We start from the raw sequence: 16,212 nt of genomic DNA, 5'->3' as shown, positions 1-16,212 counted from the left end.
GGGCTGGGCTTGACAGGGCTGGTCTCGCTATGTCGTGCTATCCTGAAATGGTAATCTCGCTGCTCGTGCAGGTCGAGCAAGGTTTTACGTGGCTGAGTCGCTGATTGCCTCTATCCTCGCCAGACGGAAGGTTCATTGGCTTTTAAGACTGGAGAATCTAAACGCAACTGGTTGACTCATTTCATGTGTTGCGTTTGTTTCGTCCCAAACGTGTTGTTGCGTCTTAACGCCCTTAGGGGGATGAGAGTGCTGCAGCACAGAAGACACGTCTTTTGGACGAATATGAAGCACAAACTTGTAAAATCAAGCAACAACAATCCCTCAGAATGAAAAGACATGTTAAATGTTGGGTTGCATCTAGCTGCAGCTCTCCGTTGTGAGGGCACTAACCCCCGCGAAGTAGCTGCGTGCACACCTCTACATGCCGATGGTCGATATCTCATTAGTTTCCGAGCTAGTCTACGCCAAAACAGATTATTTAAGTGTAAAACCTTATTTTCTTAACATTTTAAAAACGAAGGGGAAACAAAAGGCGCACTTTTGAGCTCACCAGCGTTTAGGGTCCAGGGTTTGGGGTGCCCGCTAGATCGCGAGGCTTGCCGAACCTCCGCAGCGAGTGTCTGCATAGCTAGTGATTGCTGCACAGCTGCGCCGAAATACTCTTACCTGGCACATTAGAAACAACTCTAGGTGTTTTTTTCGAATTGTCTATGTTTTAATCGCATAGACACACACTATTTCTTTCAAACCAAGGAAGCAAGTTTTGCGTTTTGTGCGTCAGCGACGACGCCAGTTTGTGAGTATCGCTGGCTGGTAAGTCCTTCACTGAAAAGGAGCAGCCCAGCTTCACCTGGTAATATCGAACGCTAAGGCTGTTCGAGAGCTCACTTAAAGGGATGAAAGGGTCCCGGTCTAGACTGCCAATTTTTCTAGCGTCCCATAGCGTCTTCATCTCCCAGACGAGAGCACCGCACAATCGTCTGAGAGCTCACTTCCTCCCGAGAGGACTTTATCCGAATGTAGTAAAACTTGAGATGAATTTATAAGCGAATAGGCTGGAGGGTTCCTTACAGTGGGCTGAACGGGGCCCTAATGGCATGTACTGTGCCTGTTGTTATTTACTCCAGAACGCGAGTTTCACCGTACAAGAGAGTCAAGATGGCGACAGTCAACGTCATGCAGAATGGCCGACACGGCCCAGAGGACATAAAAAAGCGCCAGCAGGCACTGGACTCGCACCAGTACTCGAAGAACGGTGAGTTGCCCTGCAGACTGTGCCGTTACAGTACATATCTTGCTCATGCGCATGTTCTGTGCTCGTGGACACATTTTAAGGCAAAAGGTGGTCGTTCTCATGGCACAACTGTTCTCGTCCAAACCATTTGCGTTTGTGCTTCTGGAATTCCATCTTCAGGGATCCTACGATACGAATTCATATTCGGCCGGTAAGGAGAACGATGGCTTGGCCATGTTTGCTGATATTCTGTACCAAACCTAATGTGCGAGTGTATCCGTCTCTCTTCACGTTCGTTCTGCTCATTGACTTCAAAGCTTCTTTTGGCGTTTGTCGCAGGGGGTTTGTTTCGTCTGGTGGGGGCGAAACCACTGCGGAGATCTTGCGCGAAATTGTTTTGCCAAAGGGTGGCAAGGCAATTGGTAGGTTTCACGAGTTGCTCGGCAGTTTCAACGTATAGCTAGTCTGCTTGCGGGTGCAGTCCTCCGGCTTTACAAACGAGCAACAGCAGCTTTATTTTACAAAATTACCACTGTTAATTGATTTTTTCGCTAGTTGCTTTGATTGTTGCTTCTGTGGAGTAGATGTCGGATGCGGGATTGGCGGAAGCACTGCAGCACTTGCTGACAAGTTCAACGCGAACGTGCTGGGGGTTGACTTGTCTTCGAACATGATATCCATTGCGAAGGAGAGATACAGCTCAAGGCCAGACTTGAAGTTCCTCGTGGCAGACGCCCTCAGCATCCCCATAGACTCGGAATCTGTCGATCTCGTCTACAGCAGAGACACAATTCTCCATCTGTCCGTTGACGAGAAGAAATTGCTTTTCAGCAAGGCCTTTGATTGGCTAAAGCCAGACGGACAAGTAAGCCAGGCACCTATCACCACCCAAAGCCTACGTTATTTTTCTAGGAGCCATCGTAGCTTCCTTTTGCAGCCCAGAGTTCTGTAGGCTTTTTCAAAATCGACATATGGACGGTGCTGCAGACAGAGATGGTGCTATGCACGATGCGAAAATGGTCATTTTTCGCTGTCGTTCATTTCGCGCGTGAAGAGTTACCACTTATTTGGAAGTTAGAAGCCTCAACTAGCGTGGGTTGCTTTGCGCCTGCTGCTGTGTTCAGCTCGTCATCACAGATTACTGCTGTGGGCCACCTGAAAAGTGGGATGATGAGTTCAAGGCCTACTTGCAGGATAGGAACTACAAGCTTGTGCAGCTAGAAGAGTACAGGCAATTGCTCACTGAAGCTGGTTTCGATGTTGTGAAGGCGGCTAACCACACTCAAAGGTAATTATCCATTTCAGGTGTCGCGTGGTACATTGTCGGCCTACCATATTCCATGAACAGTAATGGTGGCGCCATCGCTTGACTGTGAGTGTGTTAATGTTTATTCGTTTGTGTGCATGCTCCCGTCCTTTATATTTCGAGTATGCTTACCGCGCTGTTGAGTCTGGTGCATATGCCTTCACAGATGGTTGAAGTCATTGGACGAGGAAAGCCAACGCCTGGAAGAACAGAAGGAGGACTTCATGCACCTATTCACTCTCAAGGACTTTCAGGATCTTCGTGATGGATGGCAGAGCAAAAAAGAGAGAGTTGCTAAGGGGTTGCAGTTCTGGGGTCTCTTCATTGCATTCAAGCCCGCTGAAGGTGTATCAAAAGCAATGGAGTAATTTTCAACCCATGCAATGTCTCTAGTTTGATGCGCATATATGGTTTGTATTGTGCACCACAAGGATTCCGTTTTTTCGCCGCTGCTTGCAGCTCAGTATTGTTGCTGATGTCAGCAGAAGACGCATACTGAAAGTCAATTTAGTTCTAGAATTCATTTAGGGCACTTTGCCACCTGGTGATGGCTGTGCCAAGAGGTGTACATTTTACTCGCGTGAGCCGCGGACAGTGCATTGCGTCATCGTTTGAGTGTGTCGGAGGCTGAACACGCAGCGTGGCTGCTTGAGATGCTGTGACGCAAGAATTTACAGCGCGCTAGCCAGATCGCTCGCTAGCCCAATATTTTCCTGTATATCTGTACGGGGAGTTATTGCTTCGCTGGGTTTGCTGTGAAGTCCGAGGGTTTTGATCCCAGAGCCCTCGAAGCAAGTTTTTTTCTAATTTGCTACGGGGCGAAGACAAAGTATGTACTTTCCTTTTAAGTGTGCAAGCACATTTCAATACTTTGCTTGAAACTTTGAGTGCCTTGGGGTATGTGTTACGGGCCCGCCCGGAGCATAGCGCCATATAGGGGGTTCAAAGATTGGTACTTGATTACACTCAGAATTTGGTTGCCGTACTAGGGAAATATAGCTGTTCAGCCCAGAGTCGAATCCTCTAGAGTTCCGGCAGGCGGAGAACAGCAGCCAGGAGCGGCCACTCGGTGTTCTTCTTACTGGAGAGTCTGTTGTTACTTGACCTAGCTTTCCGGGGTGCTCTTCAGTGTCTTCCTACTAACTTGTTCCATGGCGAGTTGTTTGCGCTGGTGATGGTCTAGCACTTTCTTTGTTGTCCCACTGCTGTCGTGTACGGGTTTGCCGCTGCAGTAATACAGGTGGGCCAGGTACGCACTTGCGAGGTATTTAAACTTTGAGCAAAGCAGTTAACAAAACGTGCGGCGCAACCGCTGACGGAGGTGGGGTTCGAACCCACGACATTTCGTACTGCGGGGTCAAAGCACTGCCTTAGACCACCGGGCCATCCTGCCATCGCCGATCCCACTCCTGACGTAGAAAGCATCCATAATGCAACGGGGGGGAACCAGGAGGTGAGTGGCTTGAAGTCTTCGCTTATGCAACACTCATTTCGTGCTTGATCGTTGTATAAATAGTGTCACATAAAAGAATATTAGCAACATGCAGCACAACAGCTGAATTGTGGTCATGGCAGCTGCGATGCAGTCGCAGTCGTTGAGCCGTTGTTGAAGCTGCAACTTTTGTAGTGGCCAGCAGAAAGTAATTTACACAGTAGATACAGAGGAGCAACTAAAACGTTATTTCGGGCCATTTTGGTAGTTAATAGCAGATTTCCTCAAAATAAACCATGCTAACTTCAATATTCTGCACCGGAGTTTCCCTCTATGCAGCTTTGAATATGCGGTTGCTGTAGCGCACAGCTAAGAACTGTATTCTGCAAGTTGCTTTCATGCTCAGCATGCGCTAAGCAGCGAGGAACTGCAGTGTGTCATCCCAAGTGAGCCAGCCGTTGCACTATCATACCGAAAACCTCCGGAATTTGCCTCCAAACAATATGATCCGCTGGAATAGGCACACTAGTCAAAACATCTCAGAATAATTCTCTTTCTATAGCTCTTCATTCGCCACTCTTTATCTTCAAAAGGCCTCGTCCGCCTCCAGAGGATACTGATGGGAGTCTGCTGCGTTTTGCCGGTGTGGCACATCCTCTGGGTTGAAAACTGTGCACAAGGAGCGTGTAAAGCAGGCATGCCACACAGTATGTGAACCAACAGAGTAATACGTCAAACAGTCACGTGCCCTAGTTTGGGCCAAAGCAGCTTTGAATCCGCTGAATAGCCAGACTAACTACGATGCCTTATATAACAACCAAGAAACAGGCATATGCAATGTCCACGCAAGGTAAAGATGACAGAAGTGGGGTTCGAACCCACGCCCTTTCGGACTGCGGCCTTAACGCAGCGCCTTAGACCACTCGGCCATTCTGCCTGGGGCGCCTCCTTCAGTGCATATATTTAAAGAAGAACCACGTTAAGCTCCACGAATCCACTTCACTTCTCCCTCCAAAGTCTTTGTTCATTAACAGTGTAGAGGGTGCTTTAGTCTCAGTTCTCTGCAGAAATGAATCTTTCGAAATTTTGCACACGCGCTACGTTTCGTCCTTGCTGACCATGAATTGTTTTGCTGGCCCAACCATCAAGCTAATTCCTGTTCTCATTAGCCGAGAGAAGACCGAGTTACGAACATACTCACACCTTGAACGCTCAATTTTATTTGGCTCTCGTTGTGTTTTGATCACGGTTTGGACCATTGTTCAAATCGACTAGGCCTCATAACGACAGTTGGGCCACTGGTCCAATCATCCCAATAAGCTTTTCCGCCCACATGTTCTGGTCTTGCTTTCTGGAAAAACACTTTTTACGTGTTCGAATTAATTTATTGAGACCGATATGATTTACTGAGGGCTCTCATAGCGCCTTGTGTCTCTACGGGGCTGTTTGTGCGGGCTGTAGTGCGGAAGAGTCACACTTTACTTGAAGTCAATTTCTAACACGTTAATCACTGTAATTAACTAAACAGTAAAGCCGTGATGAACGGAAATGACAGAAGTGGGGTTCGAACCCACGCCCTCTCGGACTGCGGCCTAAACGCAGCGCCTTAGACCACTCGGCCATTCTGCCGAAAGTCACCGGAATAAGTCAGGCAATTAACCTTAACTCTGAAAATTGCATTTTTCGTATTTAATAATGCATTAGAATTGCCAGCGATCTCCTCTCAAACGCATTTGAGGTTGCTCCACATGACTACATCAGTTCTGGTAGAGGCTCTTCACTGTGCTCTAGGAAAGTGTGAGACGTGATACCGGTAAAGAAACACAGACTGTTGCTCTGAATTGATTGTGAAAACGATGAAACCTAAAGCAATATTTTGTACGGGCAACACAGAAGACTAGACACACTAATGGGACCCGAATCGACTCCAATAGCACGTGATAAACAACATCTGGTGAAACTGTAAATTTGTGTAGGCCTAAAATGCGTGACTACTACTTCGGGAGCGCCTCCCTACCTATGGCTGAAATCAGAAGTTCTTTTAAGAATGCTGCAATTGTGCAGGTGAGTGTGGATACGCTGCGTAGGAAAGGTTAGCGAGATTGGAATGATATACGCAAGTAACCAACATTCTATTCGCCAAAACACGAACGCCACTGACAGAAGTGGGGTTCGAACCCACGCCCCTTCGGACTGCGGCCTTAACGCAGCGCCTTAGACCACTCGGCCATTCTGCCGAATGTCACGCCACTTGCTCACTCCACTGTGGTGTTATGTGAGAATTGCCAAGTCTGTCTGTCTTATTTGTAGACGCTTGGCTGGGATGCCTACAAATTTTCCTCTAAAGGATTTATAGAGTGACTACTTTGTCCCAATCATGTCCCCTGGCTGTAGGGCGCTCATTTACACTGTGTTTCATGAGCACAGTATCGCGTGAGGGCGTTGGATCTTGCATATGGTACAGTGTGAACGGGTAATGCCTTCTTACACAGTGATACCCCTGAAACCATCGAATATGTAACATGCGTGGGAAAATAATTTCGAGATGCTTTGGTGGCTCCCCACTCGCTTTTGCGTTCTGCTGCTGCTCCTTGGTGCCCCACAAAGGGTAGGATCCCCCTACTTTAGGTGTACCTAAGCCTCTGATGTGGCCATTGCGAACGCAGGGAGACCTTTGAAATATTCGTATTGCATGCCGACGAGCTTGCCTGAACAGTGAATAATGTTTTAGACTAAGCCCAAGTGATCGGATATGCATAAAGCAGTCGCTCTATTGCTGCAGAGTCGCTCCTTTATGGGTGAAAAGAAAAGAGCTGACAGAAGTGGGGTTCGAACCCACGCCCTTTCGGACTGCGGCCTTAACGCAGCGCCTTAGACCACTCGGCCATTCTGCCTGGGGCCGACCGTCATCTGAGGAGCTCCGATCCGTGATGGAATCCTTTAAGAATCAAATCCCGAACAAGGCTGCATCATTGACACTAACTAATGCACTATTGTAGCATACAGATTAGACTGGAAATTCGTTTTAATTAGGCTAAATAACTTTTGACTCTCTGAGCACCCCGAATCCCCACAAATGTGGACGGTGCCGAGAGCGAGCGTCGGCTCAGCGTAATTCCAGGGAGCGGCGCTGTCTGTGAAACTGTTAACGCAAAAGCATGAAATTATTCGAAATGGTGACTCCATTCCTGATTTAACGATCGAATGATATCGAAAGAGCTGACAGAAGTGGGGTTCGAACCCACGCCCTCTCGGACTGCGGCCTTAACGCAGCGCCTTAGACCACTCGGCCATTCTGCCTTATCTCAGATTTGAAAAGGATTGCGTTATTGTAATGCCAGCGTGGCTTTCACAATTGGTATCGTTATATTTTCCGGAGTTAAGTTACATTTGCCTGTTTTGGATGCAGATTTTGCGTCTACTAGGGACAGTTTTAGCAAGTCGGATCCTTATGAGGTGTGCCAATTGTTTCGCCTCCTTGGGGTCGTTGGGGCTGTGGCGGTTGTGCCTTGCCGGGCAGTGTCAATTCGGCATTGCTCTTTTGGCCTCTTTTTCCTGTCTTCCAAGTGCGATACTTAGCTGTTACTGCGTTCCCTTGTCAGGTTTGGCTCTTTTCCTGGTCATTACCTTCTGCGTTTGTACAAGAAGGCTCCAGCACATTCTGCCTGCTGTGGAGACGACAAAATGCGGTCTCTTAATGCAGCCCACAGTTATGTCGCAGTTTTTCTGGGTATTTTGTGCTGGGCACAAGCGAATGGCCACGAGTGGGAGTCGCGGGAGGTTTTGGAGTTTCCCGAGGTGTTGGTGGGCATGAACAGGATCGACGTAGGCCTAGGGGTCCACAGCTTTCGCTCTTCCTACGACTTGTACGGAAGAGACCACCACTCTGCGAATGCCTACCCGGGCCTTTACCACACGAGCTTCTACGTTCCCGCGCTGCCTTCGCCCAGCCAGCTGCGGGACTGTTTGTTGAACTACACGCTGGACGAGTTGGCTGACGCGCGCCGCTACGGCGTGTTCAGCGTGCGTGCGGTGTCTGTACTGGTGAACCGCAAGCGGGGCCTGCTGGAGTTCCGGCTGAAGCCCAACGAGATCCAGGGCCTCCGGCGGGAGGCCCGGCGTCTGCTGCACTACCCCGGGGCGCTGGTGGTGCGCAAGCCCATTCCCCACGACTGCATGTTTGTGAAGGGGGACCCTCTGTCGTTCTACATTGACCAGAACGGGGTGAGTTCTGTGTGGCGGGTGGCCGTGAACCTCTCGCCGGAGTCCTTCGCGGTGTACATACCCTCCCGCTCCACGGCCCCGCACTTCGCAGTCCCCGCGGGGGCCCTCTTCGACTCCACTTTTGTTCCCGTGGGGGTGTGTCTGGTGGCCACGCGCGTGCGGGCGCAGCCGGAGGAGCTGGTGGTGGAGGCCTCGCTGCGGGAGCTGCGGGTGAAGCAGATTCTGGGGGGCGGCCGCTACCGGCTGCTGCACGTGTTTCGCTGGGCCGACTGCCGCTGCACTCCGCAGAAGCTGCGGGAGGTTGCCTACTGGCTGCTTCCCAGGGAGGAGGAAAGCGTGGTGCTGGTGCACACTGGCAGGGCCCCCGGCCAGACAGACGCAGCCCGCTGCCAGAGCGAGCCCCTGCGCAGGTACAGCAGCTGGGACGCGGCCCGCGCGGCCCCCAGCCTGTCTCTGGAGTCGCCGCTGCTGTCGCCCTGAGCGGCCGGGGCTGCTGCGCACACGCGCAGCAAGCAGCAGCGCAGCAAGCAGCAGCGCAGCAAGCAGCAACGCGGAAGACTACACGCCAGCCACTTCTCTTCAAAATCGAAGGAGGCGCAGACAGCCAAAGAACGCGCGCAGACGCCCATGCTGTCGTGCCGCTTGCGTATTCCTGATTGCGTTTGCCCCCAAGTGACCTTAACAGATGAGGCGAGCGAACTCAATGCTCGGATTTAAAGCTCGTCCAAGCTCCGCTCGGTGATACAATAGCGTCCATGTTGTACAGCCTTGAGAAATGTGATGCGGCGGCTGCGCTAACAGCTGCTGCAGCCATGCAGGTGCTTGGAAACGCACGCCGTCCCAGTTAAGCGCTCTGTATGGCCTGTATTTCTTTTTAGAGGGCCCGATTCCATGGCTCCTTCGAAGTATTGACTTCGGCGGCAGGGCACCGCCTGAAACCAAAGAGCCATGCATGATATTTAAGTGCAATTGTTTTCCTGTATTCTCATAACCATTACGATGCCAAATGGTGAAGATACATGGACCTCAAACGTGCCGAAACCGAAATTTGCAGAATGCTGTTCAATGGCTGCTTCGGCAAATGTTTGTTATCAAGAATTGAGAAACGCATGAGACGGCCGGCACCGAAAGCGCACCTAGAACCTTCAGCTACCAGCACGCAGCAAGAAGCATATGACAGTAGAACAACTGACAAAGTATCATGAGTATTTGAGTTCATAAGACGAGTTGTGACGCAGTTTCCAGTAGTTGGTTCCTGCATTCGCAGTGGTCACCTTCACGCGAGCTGCAGATACACCTGTTAGTGCTGTAGGTGGTCGAGATGATTATTGTCAAACGACCGATGAAATCAAATAAAAAATGCGTAGTTATTGCTAAGTTACGCTTCTGGCGGTTGAAGTTACAAATACTCGAGAGTATCGCAGGCAGAACTAAATACGGAGTTGAAGCGTTCCAACTGCGGCTTTCCACAGCAGCACGGCGCTGTCATCTGAACACGATGGTCCTTGCTGTCGTAGAAACGACGAGGGTCTGCCGGCTGCTTCTACCGCTTTTCCTCACCCTTGTTATCTACGGGCGAGCGGCTGAAGGCACAGTTAAGTTTGAGCAGGCGAAGGCGTCGTCAACCCAGGGTCCGGAGTTCGAGGCGGCTCAGGCGCTGCAGCCGGGGCCTTCGTACTGGTGCAGCGCAGGGCAACACACTGACGATGAGCAGGGTCAGTTTAAATTCCTTTTGTTACATGTTTCCAGCCGCTGATCTTCCCGTGATTCTTCGCAGTCACTTGGAGTGCAACTTTGGAAGCGCCGACCTTGCTGCGCGGCCTGCGCATCGGCTGGGCTTATTCTCCCGAGGTTCGTGCGTGCTGCAACAAATGCAAGATCCAAATAACAACAAGTTGCGGCTTCCTTGCTGCTTGCTCGCAGCTTGTGCAGCTGTCGGTTTCCGCGGACGGGCGAAACTGGACAGTGGCGAGCCCGTTCAAAAGAACGCCAAGCAGCGACGGTTCGCCCGACTCTGTGCATTTGCTGCTGCTGCGTTGCTGGAAGCTGAACGGGCTCAGTGGCCTTCAACGAGGACATTTTCTTCGACCACCCGCGCACCGTCAAGGCGGTGTCCATTGCAATGCGCAAGTCGCTGCACGACTACTTCGGCATGAGCCTCGTGGAGCCGCTGGAAACTGGCGAGCCGCAGCTGATGATTGTGAGCGGCATCACCAGCAAAGACGGCGAAATGTGCCTGCAGGTAAAAGGCCTTTCTATTCTGCAAAGAGGCAGCAGCACAGCTTTCTCTCAGGTCGAGGGCGGCGCCTTCAACAAAGACGGAGCCCACGTAGTCCTGGACACATGCACTAATGCCATTGCTGCTGGCGACGGCCGAGTTCGTTTTGCTTCGCTGGCCCTTAGAATTATCTCCTCATGAAATCTTGCAGGAAATTTGGGTGCAAAACGCCAACAGGCAAATTGTGGCCATGCGGAGTCAGCCGAAAAAATGCATCATTCTGCAGGACGGCAAGGTGGAGGGTGCGATCTGTGTCTTTCGCCTCCATTTCTCTTCATTTTTCCCCCCAAATGTGGCAAAAAAACTCAAATTGACCAACTAAATGCATGCGTTTTGCAGGCGGAGGCGCAGTGGTCCTCGGAAACTGCCTCGCTGCCCTCGAAGAAGGCGACGGGCGCTCCACCTGGACCCCCGAGCCCAACTCCCAGCTAAGGCTGGACCGCGCCGGCTTCTACTGCCTGACGCAGCAGAACAGCCACGGCACTGAGCCGGGGACTGGGGACATTGCCGTGGCCTTCGGCGCTGCAGCTCAGAGCGGCAGTTCCGCGGGCGCGGCGCACAGCCCCGCGATGGCTCTTGACAGAGACGTGAGCACTTTCTGGGCCTCTGGGGCCTTCCCCGACGCCGAGGAGCACCCCGTTGCCCTCGACATCGATCTCGGTGAGTTCCAGACAGACGTGAGTCCAGAAAAGCCCTGAAAGGGGCTCCAAAGCGCCGCTCACGCCGGGGGAATTCAGGAAAAAGCGCGCGGCTGGCCGCGCTGCGCCTGGACTGGGAATACCCCCCCATGGCCTACAAAGTGCAAGTCAGCCAGGACGGCAAGACGTTCACGTAGGTCTGCTGCTGCAGCTGCGGTGTCCGTACACCTCAGGCGCGGCCTTTCCCAGGGATGCAGCTGAAAACGTCGCCAACCCCGCGAACGTCACCCTGGACACTCTCCCTGGACCAGTGGCCCAGCATGTGCGCATTCTGATGACGCACCCGCACACCACCAACGGCAAAGTGGGGGACCAGTACGTGTACGGCATTCGAGAGGTCTACGCACTCGCGAGCCGGCTGGACTCGGCTGTGGGGGATTGCAAAGAGGCGGCGAACTCTGAAGACGCACGAGACAAGTACTTTCTACTGCCAGTCCACGAATTCGACTCGGAGATCGCGGCCAAGATGGACTCGCTCGAGGAAGACGTGCTAAGGCGCTCCCGCACTCTCGGCAAGAAAACGAAACTCGCAGCCGACAGCCTCGACAGGGCCAAGAACTGCGTCGCAGAGAAAGAAAAACTCAAAACGCAAACGCAAGCCCTCGCAGCCACTGCCGCCACTCTCCAGGGGGAACTCCTCAAGCTTTCGTTCAAGACCCAGGGCCGGGACGAGCGGGAGCTGGGCTATTTACCAGGTGACAGCAGCAACAGCCCCCACTAGCAGCAGCAGCAGCAGCAGCAGCGCTGCGCGCCCATCTCCTGCTGCTGCTGACACGCGTTTCTCGCAGGCGACTCCCCGAACTACCCCGCGGAAGACTGTTTCGCTGCGAAGGCCGCCAGCCCCGAGGCCCCCTCGGGGTTTTACTGGTGAGAAAAGTCAAAGGGATAAAATAAAAAAGAAAGCCATCCACAATTGACTGAGGGCTGCAGGATCCTGCCCCGGTGCGCCCCGCATCCGCTTCGGGTGTACTGCGCCATGGAAAGCGCCACTTCGCTGCTTTTTGTCAAACTCGGAGTTGGAGACGAAACCACAAATGTTCCCAAAGTGCATTCGCTGACTTCTCTGCGTCTGCGGTGTGCGGAGAAGGGCTTGGAGCCCTTCGTGCTGCAGTCCGCTGGCCACCTCCGGGCGCTCCAGCTGGCTCTGAAGCAAATCGGCAAGCTAATTGAGTCCACTATATTTCAGGAAACAAACAAACTTGCCGAACACTCAGGACTTGACGAAGTGGAAAACGCAGTGCTGCCGCTGGCCCATGATATGGGCTGCTTGGAGGGGAAATGCACTGGCGCCTACAAGGTAGAAAAAAAGTCAATCACCGAATTGACTTCTAATGTAATAAAGTGCTGACAAAAAGTGACAACAGTATTGCCTATAACTATAATGATCAGTAAACGGAACATGAATAAACAGTAGGACGCTGTGAGACTTGCTGTCATGTTTGAAATCGATTCAGGACCTCTTCTCGGGCACAACGGACTTGACTTCTTTGCTGCTTGAGGGCTCTACGAGTTCACATGCGAATCCAAAGGCGTTGCCTACGGCCGGTGATTACTCAATAATTACGATAATGGATAATACAGCTTATTGACTCACTTAATTACTTTGCATGTTTCCCAACACCCATGTAACAACACTCCGTCCCGTGCAGGCCTGAGGCTCCCTGGAGCCGAACCCACTTACTTCGACATCGAGACAGCAAATGTGGCAGTTATTGTCTGCTCGACAAATGCGGGGGAAGGCCAAGTCGCCCTGTGAGCAGCTGCTGTACAAGCACACACTGCATGCAGAGCATAGCGCATGCAGCGATTGAATGCTGCATGCAGCAAAGTAGTGCATGCAGTGTAAGGGTTCCCGCAGGGAATGAAATGAAATGGTGCACTCAGTGCAAATTGAAATTCAACATGCTGCACTTTGCGCCTCAGGCCGCACATCGACATCGGCTGCGAGGCGTCTGCCGCTTCGCACCCGGCGTTCTTCGGAATAACCAACGTGAGCTGCATTTGCATTTCTTTTCAGAAGTGCAGAAAGATTTGCACCTGCATTTTCTTCCCCGAATCTGCAGACGAACATCGTGGTGGAGTGCCCGCCCGGCTGCAGCGAGGCCAGCTCTTTGCCAGTCTTCGGCACCAATGGCCTCTACTCGGACTTGAGCGCCATTTGCAAAGCCGCAGTCCACGCGGGAGTCCTTAAGGGCAGCAACGGCGGTCTCGCTAGTGTTTCTTTGGAGAGCAGCTTGCCCTCCTATGAGGGCTCTACAAGCAACGGAGTCAAGTCGGAGGCCCTGAATACCCCCAACACCATTCAACTCACTAACGAGCTCAAGACAGACCTCCAGCAGCAACACCAGCAGCAGCAGCAAAACGGAGGCGGCCTGCCCAGCAAACGCAGGGGGCGAGTGACGCGCAGCGTTCGAATTGTGCCAGTTGCAAAAGTAAAAATTTCACCAAGCCCACCTTGCATGCAATTTGAATTTGAAAAAATCGATATGTTCCGTATTTATTATATGCCGAATGCGCGACAAATGCCTCAATTGAACTAAAGTTTATCAAATTGCACACTTCTTCCTAATATTACTAAATTTGATTACTTGATTGTTTGATTATTTGACCATTGCTTACATGCCCGCTCTGCAGGACTGCCCCATCGAGAGTCTTTCGAGTTTGTCGAGTTCCTTCATCGAGCTCGCAGTCTCGACCACCGCTGGTGCTGCTGTCTCGGAAACTCCGAACGAGAAAGCTGAAGATGTGATGATAGACCCCATGATGGCTGCTGTAATCAACGACGTGCTGGGGGCATTAGGTGGGTTGCTGGTCTTTCCTGGGTCTCAGTTCGTTTCCCGATCCCACCTGCGTTCGTGCATGCATCTTGCGGATGCTTCTTGCTGCTGCAGACCAAGTCCACGGCCTAGACCCCACAAACGTGTTTGCGGCGCAGACAGCAGCAGCAGAGGCCACTGCAGCGCTGGAAGAGGCACTGATGCCTGCAGCCCTGCTGCAGCAGCAAGTGCTGAGCTCAACGGGCGACCTGTGAGTCCCATTGCTGCAGAGCAGCCAAGAGCTGCTGCTTTCATACAGCTTTCCTTGCTGCTGCTGCTGCTGCTGATGCAGGCTGCAGCAGGCGGAAGGCGCAGCGACGGCTCTGCTGAACAGCTCGGGGGCCGTCGGCGCAGATCTGGACGCTCTGATATATGAATTGGGAAAAGTGGAGAAGCAGAGACGGAGCCAAACAGGCTTTCAGTCCTTCAGCCTCAACTACACTCGAGATGCCTTTTCCGATGTGTTTGAAACCGCCGACAGCTACAGAGCCACAGGGGGCCCGAGCTCCTGGGGATACGCAGAAGTGCAGCTAAATGAACACACCAATCAGAAACACACCAATAAGAAACACACCAAGACCATTGGTCAGTCCGCCCCGGTGAAGGGGCGGAGGCCCACGGAAGGAACTTTTGCTTTTCTGAAGGGGCGCCGTTTCTACGACGGCGTGATTCACGTGGATTTTTTCGTGAGAACCTGAACAAAACATTCAGATTACGAAAGAATAATAAATTAAAAAGATAAAAGCCGCCAACTAAATGATCCTTTGCCGAATCTGAACTTGTCTTCCGGCTCAGCCCTTCGACAAAGGCACCGTCGGAGTCGCCTTCAGAATGCAAGACCTGCAGAACTTGTTTCTGCTGTCAGCCAGCAATGAGCCTCACCAGCTGCTGCTGCACAGAGTCGAAGACGGCGAGGCCTTTCTGCTGCAGCAAACTGAAAGCCCGCAGTGCTACACAGAGAACAGCTGGAACCGTCTGCGCATAGAGCTGCACCACGGCCGCATAAAGGTGGCCGTGGGCGAGGGGGAGAAGCACTGGAGGCCGGCGCTGGAGTGAGTCTGCATTGGGGCTTTCTTAGTTGAAAAAATGCGCCGAAAAGTCGAAAAATGCAAAAAATAAAGTTATTTATCAAATTTCGGGTCAAAAAATGCAACAAATATAATTATTTTTCGAATTCCACTATACAGCATGTTCGATGAAGGCTTCCTCTCGGGAACTGCCGGCCTCTTCGTCTCCGGGGTCAAACGAGGAGTCCTCTTTGACAACTTCCGAGTCGACGCTGCCCCCTGCTCGCCCATTTCAAAAGGCCTGCAGCTAAGACAAGGCAGCTCCAGCCGATTCCGCAGCAGCAGCAGCAGCAGCAGTCAGCAGCACCAATTCCGCTGGGGCCTGCCGGCGCCGCTGAGGACCAAGGTGGGTGTTGGTGGCCTCTTTGTTGAAACTGCTTGAATGAAAAAATATTTTGAAATTCATGTGCGGCGACAGGCAGCAGCAAAGCGCCGAACCAGCCGCCAGAAATTCAGCGAAGCAGCAGCGCCCTGGTGAGTCTTGGCTTCATTTCAAGTTGCAACTATTGCTTGAGTTGATTTGAACTAAAACATAACTGCGCCACAGGAAAAGCTGTGTAGAGGCTGTCCACCCGCTGCAGCGGCAACACGAGTGCAGTCTGATGGAAAGCAGAAACCCGAAGAGGGCGAAGATCTGCGCTGAGGACTTCTGCAGCCATTGCTGCAGCAACAGCACCTTGCTGCTCGAAGCTCCTGAAAAATATAAATGCTTGAAGAGATGCAAACAGAACCAAGCGCATGCAGAGGAGCTGCACATACACTTGAGCAAACTCATCGAGGAATGCACAGACACCCAAGGAGCCGGTTTTGGCCACTGCGAACAGGTACTTGAGCTAATTTGATTAATTAAAACGAATTTTGCTTCACTGAAAGTTCCTTGACAATAAAACTAACAGAGGGATAGTGCATGCGCCAGAGAGGCATGCGCGTTCTGTTGCCAAAGCAGCGAAAAAGGAGAAGAGCTCAAGGGCCCTCTGGGCCTCCACTTCCGCAGAAACAAATTGAGAGAAGTTCAAGAATGCCAAGCGAGTTGCCAGCAGCTGGGGCAGCAGAAAGAAACATGGATTTCAGCCACTAAATGAATTAATTAATTGTATGTTTGTGTGAGTCTACATTTCTGTTCAAACTGGAGGCCTGCCAGCCCTTCTTCCTTCGAG

At 51.9% G+C, this 16,212-nt stretch overlaps 3 protein-coding genes and 5 non-coding genes across 8 annotated transcripts; 3 read left to right on the top strand and 5 right to left on the bottom strand.

Annotated features, from left to right (window-relative positions):
* Positions 1-1,158: 1,158 nt before the first annotated feature.
* On the top strand, positions 1,159-2,908 carry ETH_00033065 (uncharacterized protein; the record flags this gene model as incomplete). The annotated part of the gene is made up of 6 exons (XM_013378474.1): positions 1,159-1,255; positions 1,415-1,445; positions 1,574-1,656; positions 1,819-2,099; positions 2,359-2,522; positions 2,707-2,908. The coding sequence occupies 6 exons, from the start codon at positions 1,159-1,161 to the stop codon at positions 2,906-2,908; spliced, it is 858 nt and encodes a 285-aa protein (XP_013233928.1).
* Positions 2,909-4,829: 1,921 nt separating this feature from the next.
* ETH_t00000007 lies at positions 4,830-4,909 on the bottom strand. The gene has a single exon. It is a non-coding gene (tRNA).
* A 612-nt stretch (positions 4,910-5,521) lies between these two features.
* On the bottom strand, positions 5,522-5,601 carry ETH_t00000006. Its single transcript has one exon. It is a non-coding gene (tRNA).
* Positions 5,602-6,129: 528 nt separating this feature from the next.
* ETH_t00000005 lies at positions 6,130-6,209 on the bottom strand. Its single transcript has one exon. It is a non-coding gene (tRNA).
* A 577-nt stretch (positions 6,210-6,786) lies between these two features.
* ETH_t00000004 lies at positions 6,787-6,866 on the bottom strand. The gene has a single exon. It is a non-coding gene (tRNA).
* A 326-nt stretch (positions 6,867-7,192) lies between these two features.
* Positions 7,193-7,272, bottom strand: ETH_t00000003. The gene has a single exon. It is a non-coding gene (tRNA).
* Positions 7,273-7,656: 384 nt separating this feature from the next.
* Positions 7,657-8,676, top strand: ETH_00033060 (uncharacterized protein; the record flags this gene model as incomplete). Its single annotated transcript, XM_013378473.1, has 1 exon — positions 7,657-8,676. The coding sequence occupies one exon, from the start codon at positions 7,657-7,659 to the stop codon at positions 8,674-8,676; it is 1,020 nt and encodes a 339-aa protein (XP_013233927.1).
* Positions 8,677-10,318: 1,642 nt separating this feature from the next.
* Positions 10,319-15,437, top strand: ETH_00033055 (LCCL domain-containing protein / F5/8 type C domain-containing protein, putative; the record flags this gene model as incomplete). The annotated part of the gene is made up of 16 exons (XM_013378472.1): positions 10,319-10,582; positions 10,626-10,716; positions 10,814-11,134; positions 11,219-11,305; positions 11,346-11,867; positions 11,961-12,039; positions 12,103-12,469; positions 12,627-12,717; positions 12,822-12,924; positions 13,096-13,162; positions 13,236-13,604; positions 13,807-13,972; positions 14,064-14,199; positions 14,281-14,674; positions 14,784-15,040; positions 15,176-15,437. 16 exons carry the CDS (start codon positions 10,319-10,321, stop codon positions 15,435-15,437), a joined length of 3,576 nt encoding a protein of 1,191 aa, XP_013233926.1.
* Between the last annotated feature and the right edge of the window lie 775 nt (positions 15,438-16,212).

The sequence above is a fragment of the Eimeria tenella genome, genomic scaffold, assembly GCF_000499545.2.
Source record: "Eimeria tenella Houghton genomic scaffold, Eth_scaff89, whole genome shotgun sequence".
Classification (NCBI taxonomy): domain Eukaryota; phylum Apicomplexa; class Conoidasida; order Eucoccidiorida; family Eimeriidae; genus Eimeria; species Eimeria tenella.
The sequence above is the reverse complement of the archived record's forward strand: the minus strand, read 5'-3'. Positions and strand labels throughout refer to the sequence as shown.